The sequence below is a fragment of the Manis pentadactyla genome, chromosome 6, assembly GCF_030020395.1.
Source record: "Manis pentadactyla isolate mManPen7 chromosome 6, mManPen7.hap1, whole genome shotgun sequence".
Lineage (NCBI taxonomy): Eukaryota > Metazoa > Chordata > Mammalia > Pholidota > Manidae > Manis > Manis pentadactyla.
The window spans coordinates 157,532,522-157,557,317 of NC_080024.1; the positions used below are offsets into that span (position 1 = coordinate 157,532,522).

The following is a 24,796-nucleotide window of genomic DNA, read 5'->3' on the forward strand; positions in this document are numbered from 1 at the left end:
AGCGAGTGGAGCCGGGCCCTGCAGCGGCGCCTGGTCTCTGCCTCTCAGACTCGTCATCCTTTCCCTCCTGCCTGGTCGGCCTTGTCACTGTCCTGGCCCCACCACCACCCGCATGATTTGGGGGGCCTGCCTTATCGACGTTTGCTATCGCTTAGTCTTAGACTTTTGGAGGTATTTTATTTTAAGGAGTATCTCTTAAGTTGCATATAACTAGTATTTTTATTTATAAACTGAAAGAAGTGCTACCTTTTAATAGGGATATTTATCCTTTTCATATTGACACAAAGTATTTGACTTTCCCCCTGCTAATACGTATGTGCATGTGTGTGCTGCTATGCCGAGTGTTCCCTGTGAAGCGCACACACACACGCAGGCTCCTCCCAGCTCCAGGGGATGCAGTGTTTGTGGGGCCCCCCTCACAAAAGCCTGAAACAATTCTGAATGTTAAAGAAGCCCTGAATTTCTTTGCCTCTGTTCACTCCAGTCTTTGATCTCTGGTGGATATTTGCTTGTGTGGGTCCCGAGAAAATGGGCTGGCATCAGTGTACACAGAAGGCAAGAAGGTGGCCCCCCTGAAGACAGGGTGGGTGCCTGGGGCACAGAGCCCTCCGCGGGGCTGCAGGTCCACGGACACCCTCGCCCGTCCCACAGCCACCAGCTCTCAGGCTCATCCCACCTTGAACACCGATGCTCCACACCTAAAACACTATTTCAAATTCCCAGTCCTCCTACTCCCATTCAAAACCTTAATAATGTGATTTGGAATTTTGGTCAGACTAATTTAAACTGTTTTTCATACCTTACTGGGTTTTCTGTTCTACATACTTGGGTATGTGGCAGAGGATGCAAATCAAATGGACCCAGCGCACTTGGGTGTCTCTCTGCCTTTGTTGAGCCCTGGGGCCCCGCTGACGACCTGCCTTCCCTGCGGGGTACAGACATGCGGCTGGCCTTTCTCCTTCAGCTCGGGGCCTTTGCCCTGGAACCTTCTCAGACCGTCCAGACCAGTGACAATCTGCTCCACTCATGGCACTTAGTACCTGCTTTTATGTGGTACTGCCAGTCCCCGGAGGGCCTCGCTGGGGCGCTGTCTTTCAGGTGCTGCGGCTGGTTCGGGGCGGACAGGTGTGTCGCTGATCCAAGGTGGTGGAACTAGTGAGTCTGGAAGTTAAGGACCAGTGCAAGTCAGACACCAAACCGGGACTGTGTCCCCCTGTGCTGCCCCCTGATGGGGTGTGGGGAGCAGGTGTAGGAGAAGGCAGGGTGGGTTGGCAGGAGGTGATATTTTGGATGTAGGGAGTTAGGGGAATGGGACCAGGGTGACACGGAGTTTCTGGCTTGGGTGATTGCAGGTCACGCCAGTCGCTGACGTGGGGAAGTGTTTCCTCCTCTCGGAGAGGGAGTAAGTTTGTCATTATGTTGTTTGGGCAGGAAGAGCAGGAGGTGGGAAGATTAACCCCTGCTGCATATACAGTCATTTAAAGGTAATTCTGGTAAGTCCTAGGGAGGGTGCCCTCCACCCGTCACGTGCTGCTGAGGCCCAGGAGAGAGGTCCGGCCCACCCCGGGCCTGACGCCGTCCTCGCCACACGCTGCTGCCAGCCCTCGCCCTCCGTGCTGTGTCATGAAGAAGTTAAAGACATCACAGAATGAAAAATGGGGGGAGAACCAGATAAAATGGCATCTGTGCGTTTCCTTTAAAAGACAATTTACAGGAAAAGGTCTTGATTACTTTCGATAAAACTTCTCATTAAAATGAATTATTTTCTTAACGCTCAGGTTAGGATCTAAATATAAGTCTCACTCGCAGAGGAAAACATGAGAATTATCTCAGGTGCCTCCATCCCCTGAGGAGCTGAGCGTGCCCGGGGCCGGTTCACCGAAGCTCAGGGCTTAAATCTAAACTGCTGTGTGGGCCTAATGGGATCGCGTGGCATATTTAAGGAAAATACACCACAGCTTTTTTCAGGGTCCAAGCTACTGCCTCAGATACTCTTCTAGCTGTAAGGTGAGACCATTTGGAAAAGACTTCACATTCTAAAATTGATCTAGTGCTTTCTTACTGTATCCTGAAACTGGTCCCCACATTCCTCTGTGCAGCATCTCCGGAGCTCGCTGGCCGGTCAGATGGTTCACCCCATTTCTCCTGTTGCATGGCGGCCAAGGTCGCAACTGCAGCGTGTTCGCGGCCGCAGGGTCCCTTGATGACAGCATCATACTTGCTAATTAGCAATATAATGAGTTTAAAATATGTCTGATCTCCGTTATCTCATAATCCTGTTGTGTAATTCTCAAAATACTAGGCTTAATACTTTTGTTCACAAATCATATTATTTGTCAAACAGAAGTCTAGGTTTTAAAATTCTGGAAATTCAAACAGTACTAAAAAGTAAGGTAAATAATAGGGATAATTACTGTCAGCTTAGTGTTTGCAATTTGAGCTTCTAGGAACTTTTGACATTAAAATGCAAATGATAGTACCAACATTTGATCAGAATATACTGTGAATATCAGAGTAAACCTCGTTCTCTGCTTCCTGTCGAGTGTTACACGTCATCCCCCTGGAAGGGCCGTGGTCCTCAGTAGGTCTCTGCTGGGAACTGAGCTGCGCTCTGCAGCAGGCCTGCTTTATCGCTAACCAGCCTGGAAATCATGTCTGCTCTCTTTTTCTCTGGTAGCTGCTGCGTTGTACACTTTCTGAACGGTATTTGTAGTCAACCTGAAGTTTGCCAGTGGTATTTATTTGTAGTATAATATTTCACGAAATAATAAATTATTACAAGCCTGTCACAGTGGTGGTTCTGTGAGACCGTCAGTCGTTCACGAAGAGCACGACCGTGAAGGACACTGGGGGAGGCGGGGCGCCTTCAGGACCCGCTCGGCCCCACGCCCGGGAGCAGGTTCTGAGCTCTGGAAAACCCACCCCGCCTCCCCACCCCATCCCTTCTTCCAAGCTTCTGTGCACCCCGAACTCTTCCAGGACAGTGCGCTAGCCACTTGGGGGGCACCTGCCAGCTCTCAGCGAGCCTTTCCTGCTGCCCAGCCAGTCTGGGCCCCTCACTCTGGCTGATGAGGAGAAGAGTTGTCTTTGTCCTGGGATCTGATGGGAGGCACAGGAGTCGTGTGCCCTGCACACATCCAGCCCACCTCCAGGCCTTGGTGCTCCCGCGCAGCACGCAGACGGAGCCCAGGGCTGCCGCGTCCTGCCCCACAGCGTCACCTTGCAGTGCTGTCACCTCAGAGTAGTTGGCTTCCTTACTTTAACAGGACTGTAAACAGCCAAGAGGTAGTAAGACACTGGTCTGAAAGGTCGGTGTCATTGTCGGTTGAAGATGTGAACTCTACGGACAGATGTGAGTCAGCCTGTGATCATTTTAGGTTTTTTTTAGCTTACCTACAGACTTTCTTCATTAACTCTTGACTCTTTAAGTCTGTTTTTCAAGTGTGTACTTATAGGTAAAACCATACGAATTGCCTTTTTGGGAAGTCAGAATGACTGGATGTCACCAGTTTCACCACGTGGTACAGGGACATCCTATCTGCTGTTTTCTTGATGGAATTGAATCGGGCACAGGTTTTGATAGGGAATCTCAAGCACACTTGGGTGGTCTTAAGTCTGATCATTGATGAGTATGGATGAGGCCAACGTGTCACACTGCACAGGTGTGAGCCTGGGACACGTGTGGTTCTGCCATAATTCCGTCAGGTAACTGGCTCAGTGGCTCACTTTTGACTAAAAGGTTTCCACAAATTTACGTGGAGAGATGGATGGAGTGGTGGTGCTTATGTGTACCCCATGTTCCACTCACTATCTGCTGTAAAAACAGAGGTCAGCACAAGGGTTTAACATCCAAAATATATAAAGAACTCACACACCTCAACAACCAAAAAGCAAATAACTCAGTTAAAAAATGGACGGAGGATATGAACAGACAATTCTCCAAAGAAGAAATTCAGATGGCCAACAGGCACATGAAAAGATGCTCCACATCACTAATCATCAGGGAAATGAAATTAAAAGCACGATGAGATATCACCTCACACCTGTTAGGATGGCCAGTATCAAAAAGACTGAACAACAAATGCTGGCGAGGATGTAGAGGAAGGGGAACCCTCCTACACTGCTAGGGGGGATGTAAGCTAGTTCAGCCATTGTGGAAAGCAGTATGGAGGTTCCTCAAAAAACTAAAAATAGAAATACCATTTCACCCAGGAATTCCACTCCTAGGAGTTTACCCAAAGAATACCAGTTCTGAGATTCAAAAAGACAGATGCACCCCTGTGTTTATTGAAGCACTATTTACAATAGCCAAGAAATGGAAGCAATCTAAGTGTCCATCAGTAGATGAATGGATAAAGAAGATAGGTGGTACATATACACAATGGAATACTACTCAGCCATAAGAAAGAAACAAATCCGACCATTTGCAACAACATGGTTGGAGCTGGAGGACATTATGCTCAGTGAAATAAGCCAGGTGGAGAAAGACAAGGGCCAAATGATTTCCCTCATTCGTGGAGTATAACAACAAAGCAAAACTGAAGGAACAAAACAGCAGCAGACTCACAGACTCCAAGAAGGGACTACAGTTCCCAAACGGAAGGGGTGCAGAAGGGTGGGTGGAGAGGAGGAGAGAAGGGGGTTGAGGGGCATTATGATTGGCACACATGGTGTGTGTGTGGGTCACGGGGAAGACAGTGTAGCACAGAGAAGACAAGTAGTGACTCTGGCATCTTACTACAGTTGTGGGCAGTGACTGCAGTGGGCTGGTGGGGGACTCGATAATATGGGTGAATGTAGTGACCACATTGTTTTTCATGTGAAACCTTCATACAAGTGTATATCAATGATATCTTAATAAAAAAAAAACCATCAGCTCTAATAATCCTGAAAGCTGGCCCCCCACATGCCCCACGCCTGTGCCAGGTTCCTTACTGTGATCACCCTGTCACTTTGATGCTTTCTTTTCTGGTTCTCCAAATTCTAGCCTCTTCAACAAACGCTTTCATTTCTCCAGTAGAAAAGCGTCGTCTCTGAGCCAAGCACCCGTTTCCACCATTGCCAGGGCCCCCATCTTTGTAGTTTGTCCTCTTTCATCAGAACCTTCGGAGCCCTTCCTATGACGACAGTGCTGGTCCTGACTGTTCCTTTCCTGGGAGTTATTTCAGCTTTAACTCGAGGCGTGGTGTTTCGCCTCTGTCATCCTGGACCCTGTTGGGATGCTTCAGCTGGACGTGCACCTACCTCCCCGAGGGCAGTCTTTGATGCCCTAGATCTCATTGGCCGAATGTCACTGCCTTTGCATTTAAGATTTGTGTGTTCTTTTTGAATGATAGAAAAGTCTATGAAATGAATGTTGTATGAAAAAAAAAATCAGACACAGCTGAACACTTTTGGACATGGCAGCACAGCTGGTGTGTAGAAGAGCTGCCCTGAGACAGCTGGCACAATCAGGTCCATCCTCAGTGGCACGATTTTCGCATGAACCCCCCTCAGAGCAGCCTGGAAGAACCCCATCCATGCCAGTATCACCTTTCTGGTAGGATTATGACAAAATTGTCCAAGATAGGGTGACCCCCTCCATTTATTTTTTAGGTTCTAAGCTTTCTCTGCTTACTATACAGGCAACTGTAAGTTAGGAAATTTAAAAACTACATAAAAAGTCCAGAGCATAGTGACAGAGGCCGTGCACCTGTCAGGGACATACGTGTCCGTGCCTCGCATCTTTCCTCCCTGTGAAGCTGGGTGTTGTGGAGTCATACCTTCTGCTGTCTGTTCCTGTCGCCCGAGGGGACTCTTGGAGTTGGGATGGGACCTTCCTGCTCGTTTTTATGGCCCTGGTGCCTATGATCAGCCCACAAACATCATGAGGTGTTTGTGTATTTTTCAAGTTCATAAACGGTATTACATTACCTATATTGTATTACACATAAACTTGTTTTCCATTGGCCAGATCTCTTGCACACGGTCCTGTTCTATGTGCGATCTGTGCTGCACGGAAAACATGTGCCCTGCAGGCACTCATGTGCACCTGCAAGGGGTGCCCCTGGCGGAGGTGGAAGGTGGGTTCACACCCCAGGAGCAGCTTCGGTTTTTCCACATGTGCCACTCTCCTCTGTACAGTGGCTGTAAGGCTCTGCACCCCACTTTCAGCCTTAGTCAACCCTCGTCCCCACATCCTCGTCCTTGCGAACACTGTTCTCAAGTTTTTTGGTGGGCGCCAATCTATTGGGTGTAAAAAAAATGGCATCTTATTTTTGTTTCTGTTTTGTTTTGCATTTCTCTAGCATTCTAAATATTCTAAGTTCATATTTAGGAGAACTCTGTAGTTCTCCATGAAGACTAGGGTGTACAGTAGGGTCATCAAAGACGTGAGGGCTTTGATGCAGGTGTGCCACTGTGGGTGCGGAATCAAGACAGGGAGCCAGCAGCCTGGAGGTTCGCCCCTGACCCTGATGGGTTGTCCACAGAGAATGTCTCTCCTCCTTGGGGGACGACGGTGTCCTGAGGGGCGGCCGGGAGACAGCTGGCTTTACTCAGGCAAGGACCTGGGCAGGATGTGCTGTGAGCAGGTGCAGACGTGGGATTTGTTCACAGGGAGTTCCATAGGCACAGGGTTTTAGACAAGTTGGGCCACGGAGGAGACACTTGAACATACAGTTGACGGAGTGTGGGGGGCACCACACAGGGCAGGTATGCACAGCAGGTTGCACGCAGCCAGGCAGGAGACCTGCGGGGCTGAGGTTGGTTTTGTGGGGTCGTGGCAGAAGCTCTCCTCGCAGGACTGCTGCAGCCTCGCGGGCACAGGGCCAGGGCAGAAGCTGGCAGACTCCCTGCATCGGGGCACGTCCTGCTGCCACCAGAAGCGGCCGTAGCCGAGGGCTCTGCTGGGTCCTCCATGGGGCCTCGCCCGGGGGCAGCCCACAGGGCGCAGAGCCTCGCATCCCTCGTGGCTGGGCTGCGTAGAGACCGCCAGCGAGAAAAATGAATTTTTAGGAATTGTACGTTTTATTTCAACTTAGTTCATAGGAATGTATCCTGACAGACAACCATGGCCCTTCTGTGTATATTCTCAGGATCCATGCTGGCTTTCCCATAAAAAGACCTGTTCCTCGTGCATCGTTTGTAATCTCCACTTTGGATTTCCTTAAGATGGTGAGAAAAATGTGTATGAGAATCTGTAACCATTTGAAATTTCTTCTATTCTTTTGTCTCACCCACATCTCATTAAAAAATGGTTTTTTAAAACAATTCATCATATGCAGTCCTTCAAAAGCGTTCCATTTCACTTAAATGGAAAAACAGTTCTCTTGATTTTATTAGTAATCACATTTCATCCAATTACATAACACGGGTGTGTAACTCAGCACAAGCAGGTCTGAGAGTGAACACGCCTGGCTCCTGCTCAGTGGAAGGTTGGCAGTTTCCAGCCACAGGCCCTCCGGGCACTAGGGCCTGAGCACCACGCTGGGCGGGGCACAGTGCATCGGTCAAGCCAGTGAGCTAGCTGGGTGCAGGTCAGCAGAAAGAAGTTCCGCTGTCAGAGCAACCCAGGCTCTGGCCAAGCCTCCTCAGGGGCCTCTGTCCCTGGGACTGTGAGATCCAGGCACTGCCCTGCTGTTCTAGCCCTGCCGCCTCTGATCCCACCTCCTGCCCTCTCCCGTCGTGCGTCCCTGGCTCAGGAGCCGCTGCTCTGAGCGGTCCTTTGCTGGCCATTCTTGCAGGACTGCCCCTCACAGCGCCCCATGCTGGGAAGGCAGCCTGTGTGTTCTTGTGAAGTGAGCGGATGAACACCGAGACCCATTTCAGGTGTTCCCAGTAAGATGCCACCTGATCCTCTTAAACATGCACGCACTCTCCGTTGACCCCTGGCCCTTTGTATCTGAAGGGGAGGGCTTACAGTCATCCGCCTTTTTCTCTTCTGTCCAATACCACAAACCAGGCCTGAGGACAAGAGGATGCTGCCACCTATTTCCCTGTCACCTGCCAACACGTGCTGGGTGTAAAAGCATTTATTGACTTAAATGTCAACGAATTTGTTTATTATAAAGTCTAAAACCCAGTATTGTCTATTTCATATAAAGTTAAAGATAACGCATACATGTAATTAAGCCTATACGGGAAACGTGAACATGGAAGGGTCGTATGGGTTTGGGTCCCACTAACAGCTGCGGTGGGTTTCATTTGGCAGTTTGCGTGTGAACTTGGATATGGGCAAAGCAGCGTATGGGTGGATGATCATGAAGGATGACAACATCCCTGGCACGGTCGTCCGGACCAGCACCATCCCGGAGGAGCTGGGGCGCCTGGTGTATTTGCTGACTGACAAAACAGGTACGGCTCCTGGTCTGTGTCTGCCTTTGAATGCGGTAGAGAGCGTCGAGAAGTGAGCTCTGTGCATGTGCCCATGTGTGGTCCTGGGGCGTGCGTGTGACACTGCTGAATTCATATGTAGAGTTTCCCACGCTCTGCCTTGCACCTTCTGATGTGCAAGTACTTCCAGAGTTACTAGCAAAACGTCAAACTCATGGAGATTTAAATGATATACTTCTATATCTTTAATTTTCTGCATCCTGACAGTTGTTGTTTTATTTAACTGTCTTTATTACACCTCTCATGGCTTCTTAAGAGCAAAAATTGCTTGTTTATTATAGAATGATACTTGTGAGCAACTGAAAGAAAATAATAGTTAATAAGATAGGTGAATTCAGTATTTAACAATAACATCAACATTCTATAAACTACTTACCCCATTAAGATTTCATGCCCAAAATTCTGTTTGACCTTTTTCCATTTTTTCATTAAAGAATTCTTGTCAATCCGTAACACACTAAATAAATTACAACTTGAATCTAGTACTGTAATAAAAGCCATATCTAAAGGTTAAAACCCTCATGAGTTATTGATTCATGATTTAAATATCTAATCATTCTTAATGAACTAGAAAAAAAAGATTTATATAACATAATAAAGAAAATATGTCTCAAATAAAATTCAGCGCTATTCTTATTAAAAGATTAGAAAAATCATTATAGTCTGGAAGAAGAAAGAGAAATATGGCCAGCAATACGGTTACTTAGCATGTGTTACTGTAGCCATTGCATTAAGACAAGTAGAAGTAAGATATGCAACCAAAAAAAGATACAAATGTTTGTGGCTGTAACACCCATGGAGACGACCTGCAAAAATAAGAACCAGTGGTGACAGGTCACAGGTCAGAGTGACAGTACTGTTCCCATGTGTGTAGAACAGACCGAAGAACCGAGGCCCGTTCACAGTGGCTCAGGTACACAGGAAACACGTAAGGGGCCGGGTGAGGACTGTGGTGACATTATGGAAAGAGCAGGATGCATAGTGAGGGGAGACGCGCTGTGGCACCAGGCCTGGGCACATGGCGCCCCGCAGATGTCGGCAGCCTTCGTCCTGAGCATCCACGTTGCCACAGTTCAGTCAGCGTCTGGCTGTTGGCCTGCTCGGTTTTCATAGGGTTTGTGTTGTGGGATGTTCCGGAATTGACTGCAGGGTGATGCTCAAAAATGAAAATAACAGAAGTAATAACATGAGGGGCTCGGGTTTAGAAGGTAGGCTGGGAAAATGCCTTCAGATGCTCCTTTCCCAGCCTCATTAGCTGGCGGGAAAATGCTTAGAGGATGAATCTGTAGCAACACTCGAAAGCAAGCAGAAGTGCTATTTAAGGGTCCGAAAATTGAGTTATTTCTGGAAAACAACTGAAAGTAGTTTAAAGTCAGAACACAAAGGAAACCCAAACTCAGAAAGGTCCTGCAGGCAGGTGAGAGCGTCCCTGTACTGGCGAGTCCTGGACAATACCAGAGTCACAGCCAGCAAGTGCCCAGGCAGCGCGCGGGTCGCCAGGCTGCCCATCACCAGCAGAAGCCCGCCCGGCTTGTTGCCCTAATCAGGCTGCTCTTAACGGGCATGTGTGCCAGACGGAGACCCGCCCCAGGTGGGCTCTGGGCACCGGTGTGCACAAGCGGGCTGTGCTCAAGGAGAACAAATGCCGTCTGCAAAGAGACGTGGAGGAGCCATCAGGAAGATTTTTAGACTTATAAAAGAGTTTAATTTTGATGTGGAGTCTGTACTTGTGACTAAACTGCATTTCCATATAACCAGGAACAATTGGAACACTTCTAGAAATAAAAAATTTCAGTTAGAATAGCAACAAAAAGTCAAAAGTAATTAAAAATAAATTCAAACAAAAAATATGTAAGACCTGTGTGGAGGCAAGTTACAATCTTGAAAGGCCTCACAGAAGACCTGACCAGTGCATAGGTGCCACCCTTTGTGTGAACAGGCTGTCCTCATGCAGCCAAGAGGTCATTTTTCCCACTTTAAAATCTGACACAGTTGACTTTACGGGGTGAATGGGGATATTCTGTCAGCTGTTTGTTGCCGGGCACGGGCAGGGGCACGGGCAGCCCCTGCATTTGGATGCCTCCCAGCAGATCTTCACCCAAGACCCGGTCTCAGTGTCCAGCCCCGTCACTCCTGCTGTACCCCTTGTCAAAGCCGAAGGTGTCGGGTGCTGCCCATCCAGAGGGGCCTGGGCCTCTTCTTCCTGGAGGCCATCCGTAAAGGCCGCACTGACCAGACTGTGGGTGATGGAGACCAAGGGCTCGCTGCTGGTGTCTTGTCACTGCGGGCGGGTGGCAGGATTCGGTCCCACCCTCGCTTGGACTGTAGACCAGGCTTCTCACACAGTCAGACAGAGGCTGTTCACAGCGTCACCGCTTGACATGTAGTCTTGGGCAGATAGCCTAAGCTCTGAGCAGAGCCCTGTGTCATCATCCAGAAAGGCGGTGGGGGCCGCACAGCAGGGCAGCCAGGCACGTGCAGGGCTGCACATCATGGCCAAGCCCCAGACACTTGGCCTGCCCACTTTGGTTTGTTGTCCTGGTGGAACAACACTTGTCTGATACTTGCTGATGTGCACTTTCATTCCAGGAGTATAAGTAATTGTGCTCTGTTTTTCTTCCTTACATTAGTCCTACAAGTAATTTCAGCCCTTGCTTCTCCCCTCAGGAGAGCCAGAAGTTGGTCAGGTTTTAGTCTTCTCCGTGGCGGCCACCAGCATCACGGGGGTGTGTTTGGAGAGGGCGTGGAGATCTCCCACGTTCCCAATGTCTGGGGTGGGGTCGTAGGGTAGTTTGCAGATGTCTTTCGGGGGCCGCGTTCCAGCCAGAATGACTGAGCGTGAGCGGTTGTCTGATGCCAGCAGTGAGGTGGTCCTGGCTGAGGGTTGGGTCGGGCCTGTGCTCGCTGACAGATGCCTGTCTCTAGGCTGCTCTCGTTTGGCACTGCAGAATAGAAACGAAGTTTTCCGATAATTGCATGATAGTTTCCTTCTTGTGGACAAGAAAGCAGTGTGGTATAATTAGGTTTGATTGGAGTGCACGTTTCCGGTGAGATCTGAAATTAATGATGTTGCTATAGTGACACATCTGCGGCCACCAGTGCGTGAAACATAAAGTAATTCATTCAACAAGGGTAGACATCTGTTAACTGCCAGGATGCAGAGCATATTGACACTGACCAGAAATGCTAGACGCCCCTGATGAACGAGCAGGGAATGCTGGAAGCGCAGGACAGATCATTTGTACTTAATCTGCTGGGAGCACGTTCGTCTTCTCACTGGTGGCGTCTGACAGTGCCATTGTTTAAAGAACAATGCTGCAGAGAACTCATAAATTTTAAAACTTAACTCAGGGTGCAGCCTATTAAAGCAATACATTAATTCCTTTGTCAGGGAGTTTTTATCTTCATGTAGAACAAAGCCATTACTGAAAACAACCACTAAAACAACAGGTTTTTCGGGACTTATGTTTTAATTATACATCCATTACCCAAAATGCCACGTTGTTTAGACCGGCACATGTGACTTTCATGGGACTGCATCCTCTGTGTTGGGGAAATGCGGTTCGCAAGGACGTCAGGGTGTGTGCGCTGGGCAGTGTGGCTCCTGCCTCTCCCAGGTGAGATTGGGAATGTTTATTAATGTTCTTAAACCAGAGGGTGACAACTGGGGCCTTCGATTATACCATGAACTAATGTGTGCGCTTGGGTGTGAGCGCTGTAATTAACATTTTGGGGGTGTTTGGATCAATTGAGATACTCAGCACATGCAGTTATTGAACAGATGTGTACGGTGCTGGGAATCAGAATTTGAGAAAAGGCTCATTTCCAGCAAATGTAATATGTAACTCCACATTAGATAATGTCAAATGTGTTTAAAAGTGCATGCTCCACAGTTTGGTATATCAGTCTTCCCACTTTAGGAAGTTTTGTTTTTACTCCTTTGTTTTAAGGTCCGAGTAATTTTGTGTTTTAATAGAGCTGTGGATCCCACGTGGTCATACTTTAACAGGAATCTTCACAGGAAATTGTATGCGGTAGGTAAGCTGTCCCTGAGCTGTCGGTCAGACCTGAGCTGCTCTGTCATGGTCAGTCACGCTCTGCTGTGGCTGTGTGAGCTTGTATGAGGCCAGATTGCACTCCAGGAATACTCGATCGGAGAGCTCGCATCTGCTTCCCCGATGATGCGTCCTTGCGTGGTTGTGAATCACATCTGTCATCTGTTGCACCCTCAGGATGATGCCTGCAGGATGATTTCCTCTTTACATGATTTGCTCATTGTAGTCCAAAAAACTCTGTTTTTTTTTTAAAGAGTTATAGCTTTTTTCCCCCCAGGAGTCACAAGCAGCCCTTTTATCAGAAGACAGTTTCCTGCTCATGGACCTACTGTCATGACCAGTCACTGTTGAGCTCCATGGCGTGGGGGCTGACCTGATCTCTGCCTGAGTTAGTCCCTCCTCTTGTGAAGTTTCAAATTTGGGACGTACTGATTTCTGTTGTAGCAAGATGACAAAAACTGCAGAAACTATCAGCTGGTTGAAATCATGAAGTCATTTAAAATAAGATTTGACATGTCCTACTGATTCTTAATAACTGATTTAACCCCCTACTCATCTGCTGTACAGGAGGGGGTAGGAAGCCCGAAGCGAGTGCTGACCCTCCGGAGTCATAGCATTTCGGAGCCAGCTATGAAAACACCACGGAAATTCTAAAAAGCATATCAGGATTCATCTGAATATGTTAAGACATGATATGTGCCACGTACACAAAGGAATGTCTACATAAATATTCTAGTTTCTTTAACCCAACAAGATACAAATATTTTTTTATTCAAGTGACAAAATAACAGATCAGTTTAAACTGCTTAAAAGATGATTTATTAGTGACATTGAAATTTTAGAAGATGGAGCAGCTGCCATCACAGAGTGTTTGATTGACATGACAAACTGTCAAGACACACCCCTCCCCTCCCGGCGTCCGGCACACCTGTCGCATGGTCCTCACCGGTCTAAGTGCAGAACATCTGCACCCTCCATTAAAGCCACAGGCCCCTGGTCACCCGCCTCCCCTTGGTCTTGGTACATTTGCCTATTCTGGACTTCTCACAGAAATGGAGCCATGTAGTATGCTGCCTTTTTTGACTGGTTTCTTCCACTCAGTATCACATTATCAGGGTTCATCTGCGTGCAGCATTACCAGGTACTTTCCTTTTGTTGCTGAGTAATATTCTGTTTAATATATTAATACATTTTTATATTAGTTTACTTCTGTTTAATATATTAATATTAATTTTGTTGCTGAATAATATTCCACCCTGTAGATGACCACATTTTATTTGTCCAGTTATCAGTTGGTGGACATCAGAGTTGTCTCTGCTTTTTGTCTATTATGAATAATGCTATGAACATTCAGGATTCTAGCTAAGGCAATCAGGCAAGAAAAAAAAAGCACCCATACTGTAAAGGAGGGTAAAACTATGAGTAGCATGGTCACTATATAGAAGATCCTAAGAAATCCCCTAAAATCTATTAGAACCAACAAATGAGTTTAAGGCTTAAGATACAAGATCAATTTATAAAACAAATTATATGTTTATATACTATCAGTGAACTCTCAAAAAGTAGAATTAAGAAAACAATTCCATTTACAATGGAATCAGAAAATAAAGTCAGTACTGCACGGTGCCAAGGCAGCAACGGTGCTCCCCAAATTGATCTGTAGGTTCTGCACAATCCATATCAAAATCCCAGCTGCTGCCTTTCAAGAAATTGACAGTCTGACCCTGAAATTCATAAGGAAATATCAGGGACCCAAAGTAGCTGAAACAGTCTTGGAACAAAAGAACAGAATTGGAGAACTCACACTTCCCCATTTCTGGACTCAAGTCAAAGCCACAGCGCTTGAGACAGCGAGGCGCTGTCTCAGACAGACTTGGGACGGACGTGGGTCTTGACACTTAAGGGCCGGTTCCTTTTCAGCAAGGGTGCCAAGACCTTTCAAGGGGGAATTGATCATCTTTTCAACAAATTGGTGCCGGGAACACTGGGTATCCACATGCAAAAGAATGAAGTTGGACCCCTGCCTCACACCATACACAAAAATTAGCTTAAAATGGATTGTAGATCTGAATGTAAAATATAAAATGATCATCTTTTTAAACTTAAAGTATTCTAAATTTCTTTTCTATTTCATTCTCCCCAGCTCAGTTAAGCAACCAAATAAAGAACTTCCAGGTATCTACCTAAGTACTAAACTTTATAAACAAAACCTAAAAGGAGAAAGAAACAGTTCAAACCTGGGCTCCAGATATCTTTCCAATTATTTTAAACTAAATGTATATGTGCAACTGTATATTCATCTACTTGTGTTCATCTGTGGTGACTTTCTGGCCTCCTATATTCTCGGCGGGTCTTCATGCACATGTGGAGTCAGTCACTCTAGAGGTTTCTCCAAACGGTGGTAAGAAGTAAGCATAACAGCAGAGCTGAAGTTGGGAATTTCCTGAGCCTGAAATGCTGTCACCAGGCAGGTCGAGGACAGGTGGCTAGAGTGATGTATTAAGATGTGGTCGCTCGGCAACACCACCTTTACTGTCTCCGCATGGCCTGAATGGAGTGATGCTGACACGGTGTCTTTGATTTGGAAAAAATTTTCTTGCCCATATTGATACACTGTGTTTGGGAATACCGGACGTTTCATCCTCGATAATCTCAGGAAAACAATGCTCCGATGCCATGTGGTCTGTCATGTGATTCACACCTGTACTTCTCTGAACCCAGGATGGATTTGTGGGTGCAGGAATCGAGGGCTAGCCTGCCGGCTGTGGGAAGAGGCTGCCAAGTGTCCAGCCTCGCGGTGGAGGGGCTGTTCCCCGCACGGCGGCCAGCGCAGTTTCCGGCAAGTACAGAGCATGGAGGTTCGAGGGGAGCATGTCGACGGGGTCCGGGCAGCAGAGCGCGGGCCGCAGGAGCTAAGACCGACTCAGTCAGTTTCTTAACGAGCTCAAGGAGGAGAAGGAGCGGGGAGCTGGAGGAAGGGGCCGCGGACACCAGACCTGGGCCTACAGGCCTCCCGGCAGTTAGAGGGTGTCGTCAGGCTTGGTGTGACGCCCTGGACGGGTGTTCACTGTGAGAGCTCTTCTGTTGGGGGCGCCAGCCGGCCGCTGGTGAAGGGCGGGGCGGGTCCGAGTGGTGTCACCTGCGCTGGGGGGCGGGCGAGGGGTCCCATGGAGGGAGCCGGTCCTGGGTGACTGAGCTGAAGTGGTGGCTGCCCAGCGCCTCCCAGGACCCCGTCCCCTTGACGTCCCCTTGACTCAGGGTTTTCTTGGTCCTCTCTGGCCCACTGAAGCACAGGTACCAGGATATAACGTCTGGGGGCAGAACTAAGCAGGTGTTTGAAGGACGGGCTTTGCCCGGCGGGTCCCGTACCAGCCGCGCCTCCCACCCCCGCCCCGTGTTTTCTTCTGGATGTTTCGTGTCATCAGCACAGCTTCACTCCTACTGAAGGGCTCGCGTGGGTGTTGCTGATAGCAGGTGCATTACTGCCGGCTATTGATGACTCAATAATAAGTTGAAGTTAGAAATGAATATCAATGTTCCGAAGATCAGCTAATGTGAATACATGTGGGTTTTCTTCAAACATTGTCATGTTGCTTTTACAGATATTTGCAGGGTCCTAAATCTGTGTTAAACTCACAAGTAACTCCAGTTTGTAAAGTCAGTCAAGAGAGGAAAAAAAGGTTTTTTCAAATAAACTAATTACTTTCCAAGACAGGGGAGAATTAAGTACACCAAGTGTCTTCTGCCTTTTTGTGCGATGCTCCCAGCTTTGTCATGACAGTGCTCTGTGCTGGGAGGGTGAACGAGCATTCACAGTTGTCAAGATGCAAGCAAGGGCTGTGCCTCCTACGAAGTGCACACAGTGTGGCTTTGTATGTGGAACGTGCGCAAGATGTGGGGGGAGAACACAGACTGGCCAGAGGCCGGGCCTCGGGGGGACAGTGGCCAATTCCCTGCGTGTCCTCTGCCTCACGTATTGCAAGACCGGGACTAGAGGAGCCAGCAACCTGGAACCGCCACGGGCACAGACTGAGCCAGGGAGCAGCCTGGCGAGACAGACGTGTGCGTTCCCTCCCATCCAAACACCGCAGCGAAACCGTCTACGTGGTCGTGCGGCAGGAGCGGGCATCGGCCAGCGCCCCGTGATCTCGGTAGTGAGTAGCACACCACCACGTGCTCGTCTTGACCGCACACCATGCGTACATCCGACCCGTCTCCCCAAAGCTGAGGGGAAAGCCTGTGGCTCCCGCCCCGAAGGCTGGGCAGGGCTCCAGGCCTCCTCCCTTCCAGCCATCAGAGGCAGCCCAGCGCCCCAGCCAGCGTGGCCCGGACTTTGCTCTGCCAGGCAGTCGGTGGAGGTGACACGGCAACCAGGACCACCCTAGGAACGATGGCATTACGCAGACGGAGCCTCGGAGCCCCACTGCCGGAGGCGGCGCAGCCGAGGGGTCTTTGTGGAGGCGGTTGGTTCTGAGCGGGGCTGCGGTGGGGCTTCCGCTTCTGCGCATGATGCAGGGACGCAGAACCACGCACAGCGTCACGGTCCTGGGCCGGTGTCGCCGGTGGTGTGGGGTGCAGCCAGCGGGAGCTGCGGACGGGCCCGGGGACATCTGTGTGCCTGTGCAGCTTTCTGTGAATCTAATTATTTCAAAATAAAAATGGAAACACCTTATTCTCAGACTGGCAACTAGGAAAAGATCTTTGGTAAGAGGACTGACTGGCAGGGAGGATAGTCTCGTTTCGCTATAACGTATTTTCTTTTAACTGGAATGTAGTGTTTTATGTAAAAGCACATTTATCTTCCTTTTTGCCATCATGTTATTGAAAACCCTGGTAGTTTTTTCTAAAGTGGAGACTACATTACATAACGGTCGTCTAGCATTCCTTGCACCCCGAGTGCGAATGTGTTGTCTGCCCGGTTCTAGCTGCAGCGAAGGGCCCTGCTCCATGGCACTCGGCTCTGAGCCCTGGCCGCACGGGCTTGTCTCCCCAGTGCTTTTGTGTGGCTTGAGGAGGATAACACTTGTGCAGATAGCTGCGCAGTATTCATGGTGAACGTGCAGATTCCTGGAGCTGGACGTGCAAGTGCAGGCGCCAGGCTGGGCCCACGTGGCCGGCCCACTCCGGGGCTGCGTGGGGCATGTAGCAAGAGTGACAGCTTGCACGGAGCGTCTGCTTGGCATGGATGATGACGCTCATCCTGGCACCGCTTCGGCCAGGCTCCCGGTGCACAGGCTGCCCCCGTCTGCACCACAGAGGTACCTCCCGAAGCCCCCGCGGCCTGATGCGGACCCCTGGCCCGCACGCGCTTTAGTGTGCATGGCTGAGATGGTATGATGGTTCTGTCAAACGTGGCCCAGACAGCTTTCTAGAAATAGCTGATCTTTGTTAATTGTTTGATAACATTTTGATCAGTGATAATAACAGTAATTTGATCTCTTTTTCCTGATACGCCTTGTAACCTTTCTTTGAATCAAGCTTTCAGCCTCCTCAACAAGTAAGAGCACAGCACATAAACTTGGTTATTGGTCCATTACCAAGAGTCGGATCGAGGCAGCCGGGCATGGTGGGAGACACACAGAACACGTAGCCAAGGGATCCGCATCCCTGCCCCGCTGTTGTGCCGGCAGCCTGACCACGAGTTGCTGCTTTAGTTTCTCTGCCATGTTTACTCGTGTGACTCAGGTAGTGCCCGCCCGCCCGTCTGAGCAGAGAGTGGGGAGGGTTCCGCACGGCGACAGCGTGGCTCATGGCCTCACACCGTCACCGTGTCGCTGGGTTGGGCCCCGTGCCCGAGAGGCCAGCCTGGGGCTTAAAGGCATGAAAGGACCAGCAAAGCCTGCCCGCAACGCTGGGGTGTGAGCTTTACAAGGCTCGTTGGGCAGCAGGCCTCTGACCAAAATGCGGCTCTGTGAGGGCCAAGGACGCCACCGGCCGCCCGCCCGCCAGGCCCAGCAGCCAGGCCATCCTCTTCTGCCCACCTCCTTGTCTCGTCGCCTGGCGCACCAGCCTCCTGAGTGGGGCTGGGGCCTCTGTGTCCCGTGCTGGTGCCGGGCCCTCTCTGGTCTGGGCTTATGGGTAGTTCAGCAAGGATTTGTCTCCTCTTCTGTCTCACCTAGACGCTGTACCCGGTCTTTCCTCTCCTTTGACCCTCACCGCCAGCTTGGTGACTAGTCCCCACCACCCACACGGGAGTCCCCAGAATGAAATTGGAGCCCAGAAGCATGGCATGGGGTCCCCTTGGCAACTGGACACGTTCGGCTCCCCCACCCTCCCCTCACTGACCGTTCCTCAGGCCCCAGACACCTGCTGCCTGTGTCCCCTGCCATGCCCAGTCATCCACCTCCTCCATCCTAGCTGCACCAGGCCCCCTGCTGCCTCCAAGCAGCCGTCCAGCCTCGCCCAGGCCATGTCGGCTGCTCCCCTGGGTGTCTGGCGCACTGAGTGCCTCCCAGTAGCGGGACTGTTGGGTGCCTGTCCCTCTCCCCACAGCACCATGGCTCTAAGGGAAGGGCCCTTGCTGCTGGCGGGCCTGGCGTGTCTCACGGGCCCTCCTCGTTCTCAGCCGCCTCCACGCAGGACAGGTGGTGGCTCTCTGAGGCTTGAGAGCGGGCAGCACCTTGGGCTCCACGGCCCACAGGCGATAGGCAGGGCTTGAAGCCGGCCCACCGACCACCAAACCTTTTCAGGTTTTTGCCAGGTGAATGCAGGGGTTCCAGCCTGTCAGGGGGCACTGTGCCACTCTGAGACGTGGGGAGGGCCTGTGGTGTGTCAGCAAAGGAGGGGACGGGGTGGGGGGGTCTCCACACTAGGGGGAAGTGCTGGTGAGCAGCTGGGCTCTAGGCTGGACCCCTGGGGCAGCTGACCAGCGAGGCCCCAGGCACCTGTGGGGGACAGAGCTCACCCGTCTTCTGGGTGGAGGTGGGAAGGCGGGCAGCTGATTGCACGCAGACTGTGAAGAGGGGGAGTGGAGCGGCGGGACTCGGCATCAGGCCTGTGGTGGCCCCATGGTGGTGGCTTGGCCCCTGAGTCCCAGTGCATCCAGGCCTGCCCTGCAGCCCGGCCCCTCTTGGCCAGAGGCACACAGTTGCCCGTGTAGTATTCTTCACCTCAGCTCTCTGCAAGACGGTTAGTACAGAGCAGCTAGGCTGAAAGGAGTATTACTCATCTTACACTGATTACGATGGCCCACCGTAGATTACAGTGCTTCACATCCAGTGCACATCAGAGAAAACAAGTCTAAAGGAATCCCTTTCTATCAATCTGATAACTGAAACATTTTTAATTTAAATAATGTAATTGTTAAGTAATTTTTCAGAGAACTGCTCATTTGAGCCCGTGACAGGTGAACTTTATGCTTATTGCAATGGGATTCATGCAAATTTCATTATCCTTTGGCTGTAGGTAATAATAGATCTGTTGCTTACATCTCAGATCTGATACAGGGCATCCGTAGGACCTCATTTCACTTGAAGACTGAATGTTTGCTGACTCCATTATTTACTGTGAACTAGTGTTCTAAGTTCTCCATTATTTAATGAAGATGGCGTAACGAGAAGCAGCAGTTGTATAAACTGCCTCTCATGTTATTTTGGTTGTTGTGATTCTCAGTTACTTTCAAGGAACTTGCAAGCCATTTACTCAACATATTGGCAGGGCTGCGTTGAATTTTGTAAAAGGTAAAATTTATAAAACTGATGATCTTCTGATAGTATGCTCTTTGGGATTTATGAAGCTGATATATTATGCCCGTCCTTGTGGGAGGGCTTATCAAAACAGTCACTAGAATAGCAATTGTAAAGTATAGGTTTTCCCTTTATTTTAAAATCGCCTGTGTCCTGGTGGGAGTTCTGAGTCAGATGAGCTGTTTTGCTTTGAACACTAATTCTAATGTGTATGGAGTCACAGATAGATATGAAACACTTTGTATTTTATTTTCAATTTCATGTGTGCCAGAAAAAAACAAAAATTAGTCAATATTTATGAGTTTTGTAGGCTGACGTTTACTGTAATTGACTGGCTGTATGACTGTTCGTGTCCACATCGGTGTCAGTGGGTCTGTGCTCTGAAGTAAGTGCAGGGACTCCAGCGAGACAACATACTGCACGTGATGTGCATGTTTGCAGGGCATCAAACTTCCCCGGGTAAGCAAATATTACATGCATGTATTATATGTATTTTTTTATATTAAGTGATACATATATCAAGGGGTTAGGGACTCCTTTCATAGTCATTAAGGTATATAACATTGTGATTTATGTGCCACTTTTAATGAAAGTTCACCAACTTTAAAAATGTATACTGTTATCTCTACTCATAGTGTTACTTCCCCTCATTTGGTTGGTTGTGTATATTTTCCATAGGAAGCCAAAACTGTGACACCCCCTAAAACCAGCCTGTGATGCCCTCTTGTAAACCGCTTCCTTCTGCACCGAGAGTGAGGTGTTTGCTGGAGCTCGGTCCCTGGCCAGCAGCCCCCGGGAGTGGCCTCGACCTCCTGGGCCGCACTCCCCGCCCCTTCATCTGCTTGGGGGCAGCGGGACAGGAGTGCATTTGGTGGCTCGCTGAGAACCCGGCTGAAGAGACGCCCACCTTTCTGTTCCCGGTGATGCTCACGGGCGCATGTGTTTCTGCTCAATCAGAAATACTGGTTGGAAATTGGTTTTTTTGAAAACCATTGCTTTGGGCTGGTTGATGTCTTTCCCAGGCAGTTTCCAAAGCGCACTTACAGAGACGGGCTCAGTTCTGCAGTTTTATGCCTGCCTTTTTCAGAACGGGCAAAAATTGCATCTGTACCAAATCACAGATCTGAACTGAAGGGCAGAGACCGGACGTTCTTCATGTAAATAGAACCCCTCACATTGTTAAAAGCTGTTAAAGAGGGAACTTGGCCTTCTGGGAGGCCCCCGCCGGTCCTCACTGCTGAAACGAAAAGCGTGGCAGGCACGTCACAATGTGCGCGGACGGAGGAGGCGCATCCGCCTGGGGCCCGCACGCGGCTGTGCAGGCCTGTCTCCCACTGGGCTCCCTGTAGTAACCCAGATCTTTTGCTGCTTCTTCTCAGGGACCCTCACCCAGAACGAAATGGTATTCAAGCGGCTGCACCTGGGCACGGTGTCCTACGGGGCAGACACGATGGACGAGATCCGCAGCCACGTTGCCAGCGCCCCCCCCAAGGTACACCGCGGGCCCCGCGCGGCTTCCTGCAGGCTGTGCCGAGAGAAGCGGCCTGTAGACTAAGGACCCTACGTCCTGTAGTCACCGGTTATGATTTAGGAATAAAAGGTTGTTCAGGTCATTTCTCAAATCAAAGCATTTTGATTTAAAAGCATTATTTAAATCAATATGCTTTAAATAAGCATTTCTATATTATATAATCATAAGGGACATAATGACCTTAGGTCATTTTACTTATGTTGCATTTTCTTCATGAATTATTTGAAAAGCTGTTCAGTAAACACAGTGTTTTTAAGAATATAAAGTAGAATGCTGCTTTTATCAAATGCATTCAACAGTTCCCGTTTTTTCCTCATAGTTAATAAGACTTTCTCGTACTTTATAAAGGCGCATTCTGTGTGTTCACCTTGCCAGTGAGCAGGAGCGGGCCCACAGTGCTGTGAGCCCTCGCACAGCTGCCGCTCCCCGCAGGGACTCCCCGCTTGGCCGACCATCCCTCCACAGCCGTTCTCCCCCACTGGATGGTTCTGAAGGGAGGCTCAGGACCACATCGTTCCCGCCTAAATATTTAGTCTGTATCTCTGCTAGATAAGGACTCTGTGGTTGTTTTGTTTTCACATGACCCAAGTCTTATCTTTTTCCCTGGAGCCCCTGGAACTCTCTGGGGTCACGAGAGTGGGAATTCCTGGCTTCCCATTAGGGTGCACCCCGGCCCTCACCGCATTTGCCAGACACTGGGCTATGCGCTGTTCATGGGCGGGTCTGTTGCCTGGCCCCCGTCTTAACACTCCAGGCTGGGGATGTTAGACCCGTGAGGGCCGCTGTGTGTGTGTGGGTCCTGCCGCGATCAGTGGGGGGTGGGGAGCCCAAGCCATTTTCTGGTGTTTCCTGTGGGCTCCCTGGTTCCTGGAACCCTGCTTTCAAATGGTGTTGGTTTTCCTTTGGATTTCTTCTTAGCTGTCATGCAACATACAACGCCACTTCTGTGTGAGCAAACCTGGCATCCGGTGGGGTCTGTTCCAGGCACTCCCCTAAGGGCCACCACATCTGGAGGAGCCGTTAGCTCCGTGGTGCGCCCTCACCTCTGTGCTGATGGGGGGCAGAATGCAGTTGCCTGTGTGATAATGAGCTGAGGCACATCAGGTTCATGGGCAACTCATTCTGCAGAGAAGCAACACCTCACCTGTGCCCCCGCAGCACTACCACAGCGCCTGTGGGTGGGGCACACCCACCAGAGGCTGGCGCACGTTGTCCCGGCAACTCACCCCAGCCTGGGTGTGCACATGCTGGACTCCCACTTGCCCTTCGCAGTTTCCACTCGGACAGAATTCAGGGTAGACTGTCAGCCTTGCCCTCAGCACGGTGAAAGCCTTCCCTCTCCGCTGTAATGCTTCCCAGGCTGGCATATACTCTTCTTTACTTTTTAGATGCTGTCAGATGAAAACACCTCGTGTGTGTACGTGTATTGCATGTAGTGTCTGTCGCTCATAAGCATACATCCATGCACATAACTTACATATGTGCGTGGATGTCGTTCATTTCAGTTCATAGCATTTTGTGACCTTGAGTAGTGATAGGTTATCCATGAATATGACTTTTATAGCTACAAATAAATTATTTTACTAGAAAAAATCGAAGCAGAAAAGATCAGTCATTATATAAAAACAACAAATACTTAGTACTTAAAATAATTCCATCTAAGAGGACTTACAAAATTTTTTTTACTAAAAGCTCTCTTGGATGGTCGTTGGCAGCACTTCCCTTGTGACATCGTGTTCCTTAGGTTCTGCTGTCTTACTGGGGTGACAGCAGCCTTCCAGACCCCCACAGTAAGGTCACAGAAATCTCTCATGACCTGATCATATTTCCCCACTGGAAGCAGTTGGTGACAGAGGGCACGGTGTTTAATGGAATTTGTGTGAAATTAAATTATACGGCCACGAGCACACATAACATAATCCAGAGGAGGAAGTCAGCCGAGTTCCCTCCTGCCGGAGCAGCAGCAGAGCAGGACGCAGATGTGGGGCCTGAACGCTCACCCTTGGGAAGGCGGCGCCCGCTGAGCAGAGAGGTTAAACCCCTCATTAGACAGCACTGTAATTTGATGGGCAGAGTGTTCACGGCTCAGTGGCTCTGTGCACCCCAGCCAGCGGCAAGGGACTTGGCTCCCAAGGAGGAGCGTCATGAGCTACTCTGAAGTTAACCGAAGAGGTATGACAGTCCCGAGCAGGAGGTGAAGGGCAAGAAGTCACCCGCTTCGCTGGTGGAGACGGGTGCCCCAGCGCAGCTGCATGTGACGCGAGCCAGCACACACATCAGTGCCAGCTGGTGGTCACCGTGCGAGGACGCGGTGCTGAGTTCGACATGGCATTGTTTTCCCTCAGAATGTGACGGTTCATTGTATTTGATTATTGTCTACAAAATTAGATACTGATCAGAGACTGTTGCAAGATAGATTAATTTATGGTAGTAAGGGAAAATTGATGAACATTTCTCCTGCTTTTAACTTTATACCATTTTATACAGCATTTTTTAAAGAAAAATGAAAGCAGTTGTGAATATGCCATTCTGTTTTGTTCTTTAGCTTACTCTGCTTCTAGAAGTAATGAATAAACAGGAATTATTAAAGACTTGGCAAGTTAATGCCATGGTTAAACTGGATCTAGTAAAAGGAAATTGTCATCTTTTAGGTATTATGTCAAATACTTTGCTATACTTGACAACTGGGAAATACCAAAGCACTTTGCAGTACTAGAGTAAAAACAGCTTATCATACCAATAGATAAGACAGTCAGAATCAAATTAGGTCACCAAGTCAAGGCACTTTTCTTACTGATGGCTAACTAGCTTATAAAAACAGTCTGTATTAATTCCAGTATCAGCTTTATCTCCAGCTTTGCTACACTCTCTTTGTTACAGGTGCAGTCTCCAGCCAGTGGAAGCAATACCAGTTCCACACCACCAAGGATAGCCCAGTCTTCGGCTCCCAAACTTAGGAGAAGTGTTAGCAGTCGAGTCCACGAAGCAGTGAAGGCCATTGCACTGTGCCACAACGTGACGCCGGTGTATGAGTCTCGAGCCGGTGTGGCCGGGGAGGCAGAGTGTGCAGAGGTGGACCGAGATCTCAGCGATGAGAACCGTGCCTACCAGGCCTCCAGCCCCGACGAGGTCAGTTGGGGCCCTTGCGCAGT

The 24,796-nt window shown here is 49.4% G+C and overlaps 1 protein-coding gene across 8 annotated transcripts in view; it reads left to right on the forward strand.

Moving 5' to 3' along the window:
- Positions 1 to 24,796, forward strand: part of ATP9B (ATPase phospholipid transporting 9B (putative)) — a 220,758-nt gene that overhangs the window by 151,668 nt on the left and 44,294 nt on the right. For all 8 annotated transcript variants that reach the window (XR_008998392.1, XM_057504303.1, XM_057504304.1 and 5 more), the window contains exons 13-15: positions 8,192 to 8,334; positions 21,493 to 21,605; positions 24,525 to 24,773. Coding sequence is in view for 7 of the 8 variants with exons in the window: in XM_057504303.1 (XP_057360286.1) it covers positions 8,192 to 8,334; positions 21,493 to 21,605; positions 24,525 to 24,773 (505 nt within the window). In the remaining variant the exon portion in view is untranslated. The remainder of the gene's footprint in view (positions 1 to 8,191; positions 8,335 to 21,492; positions 21,606 to 24,524; positions 24,774 to 24,796) is intronic.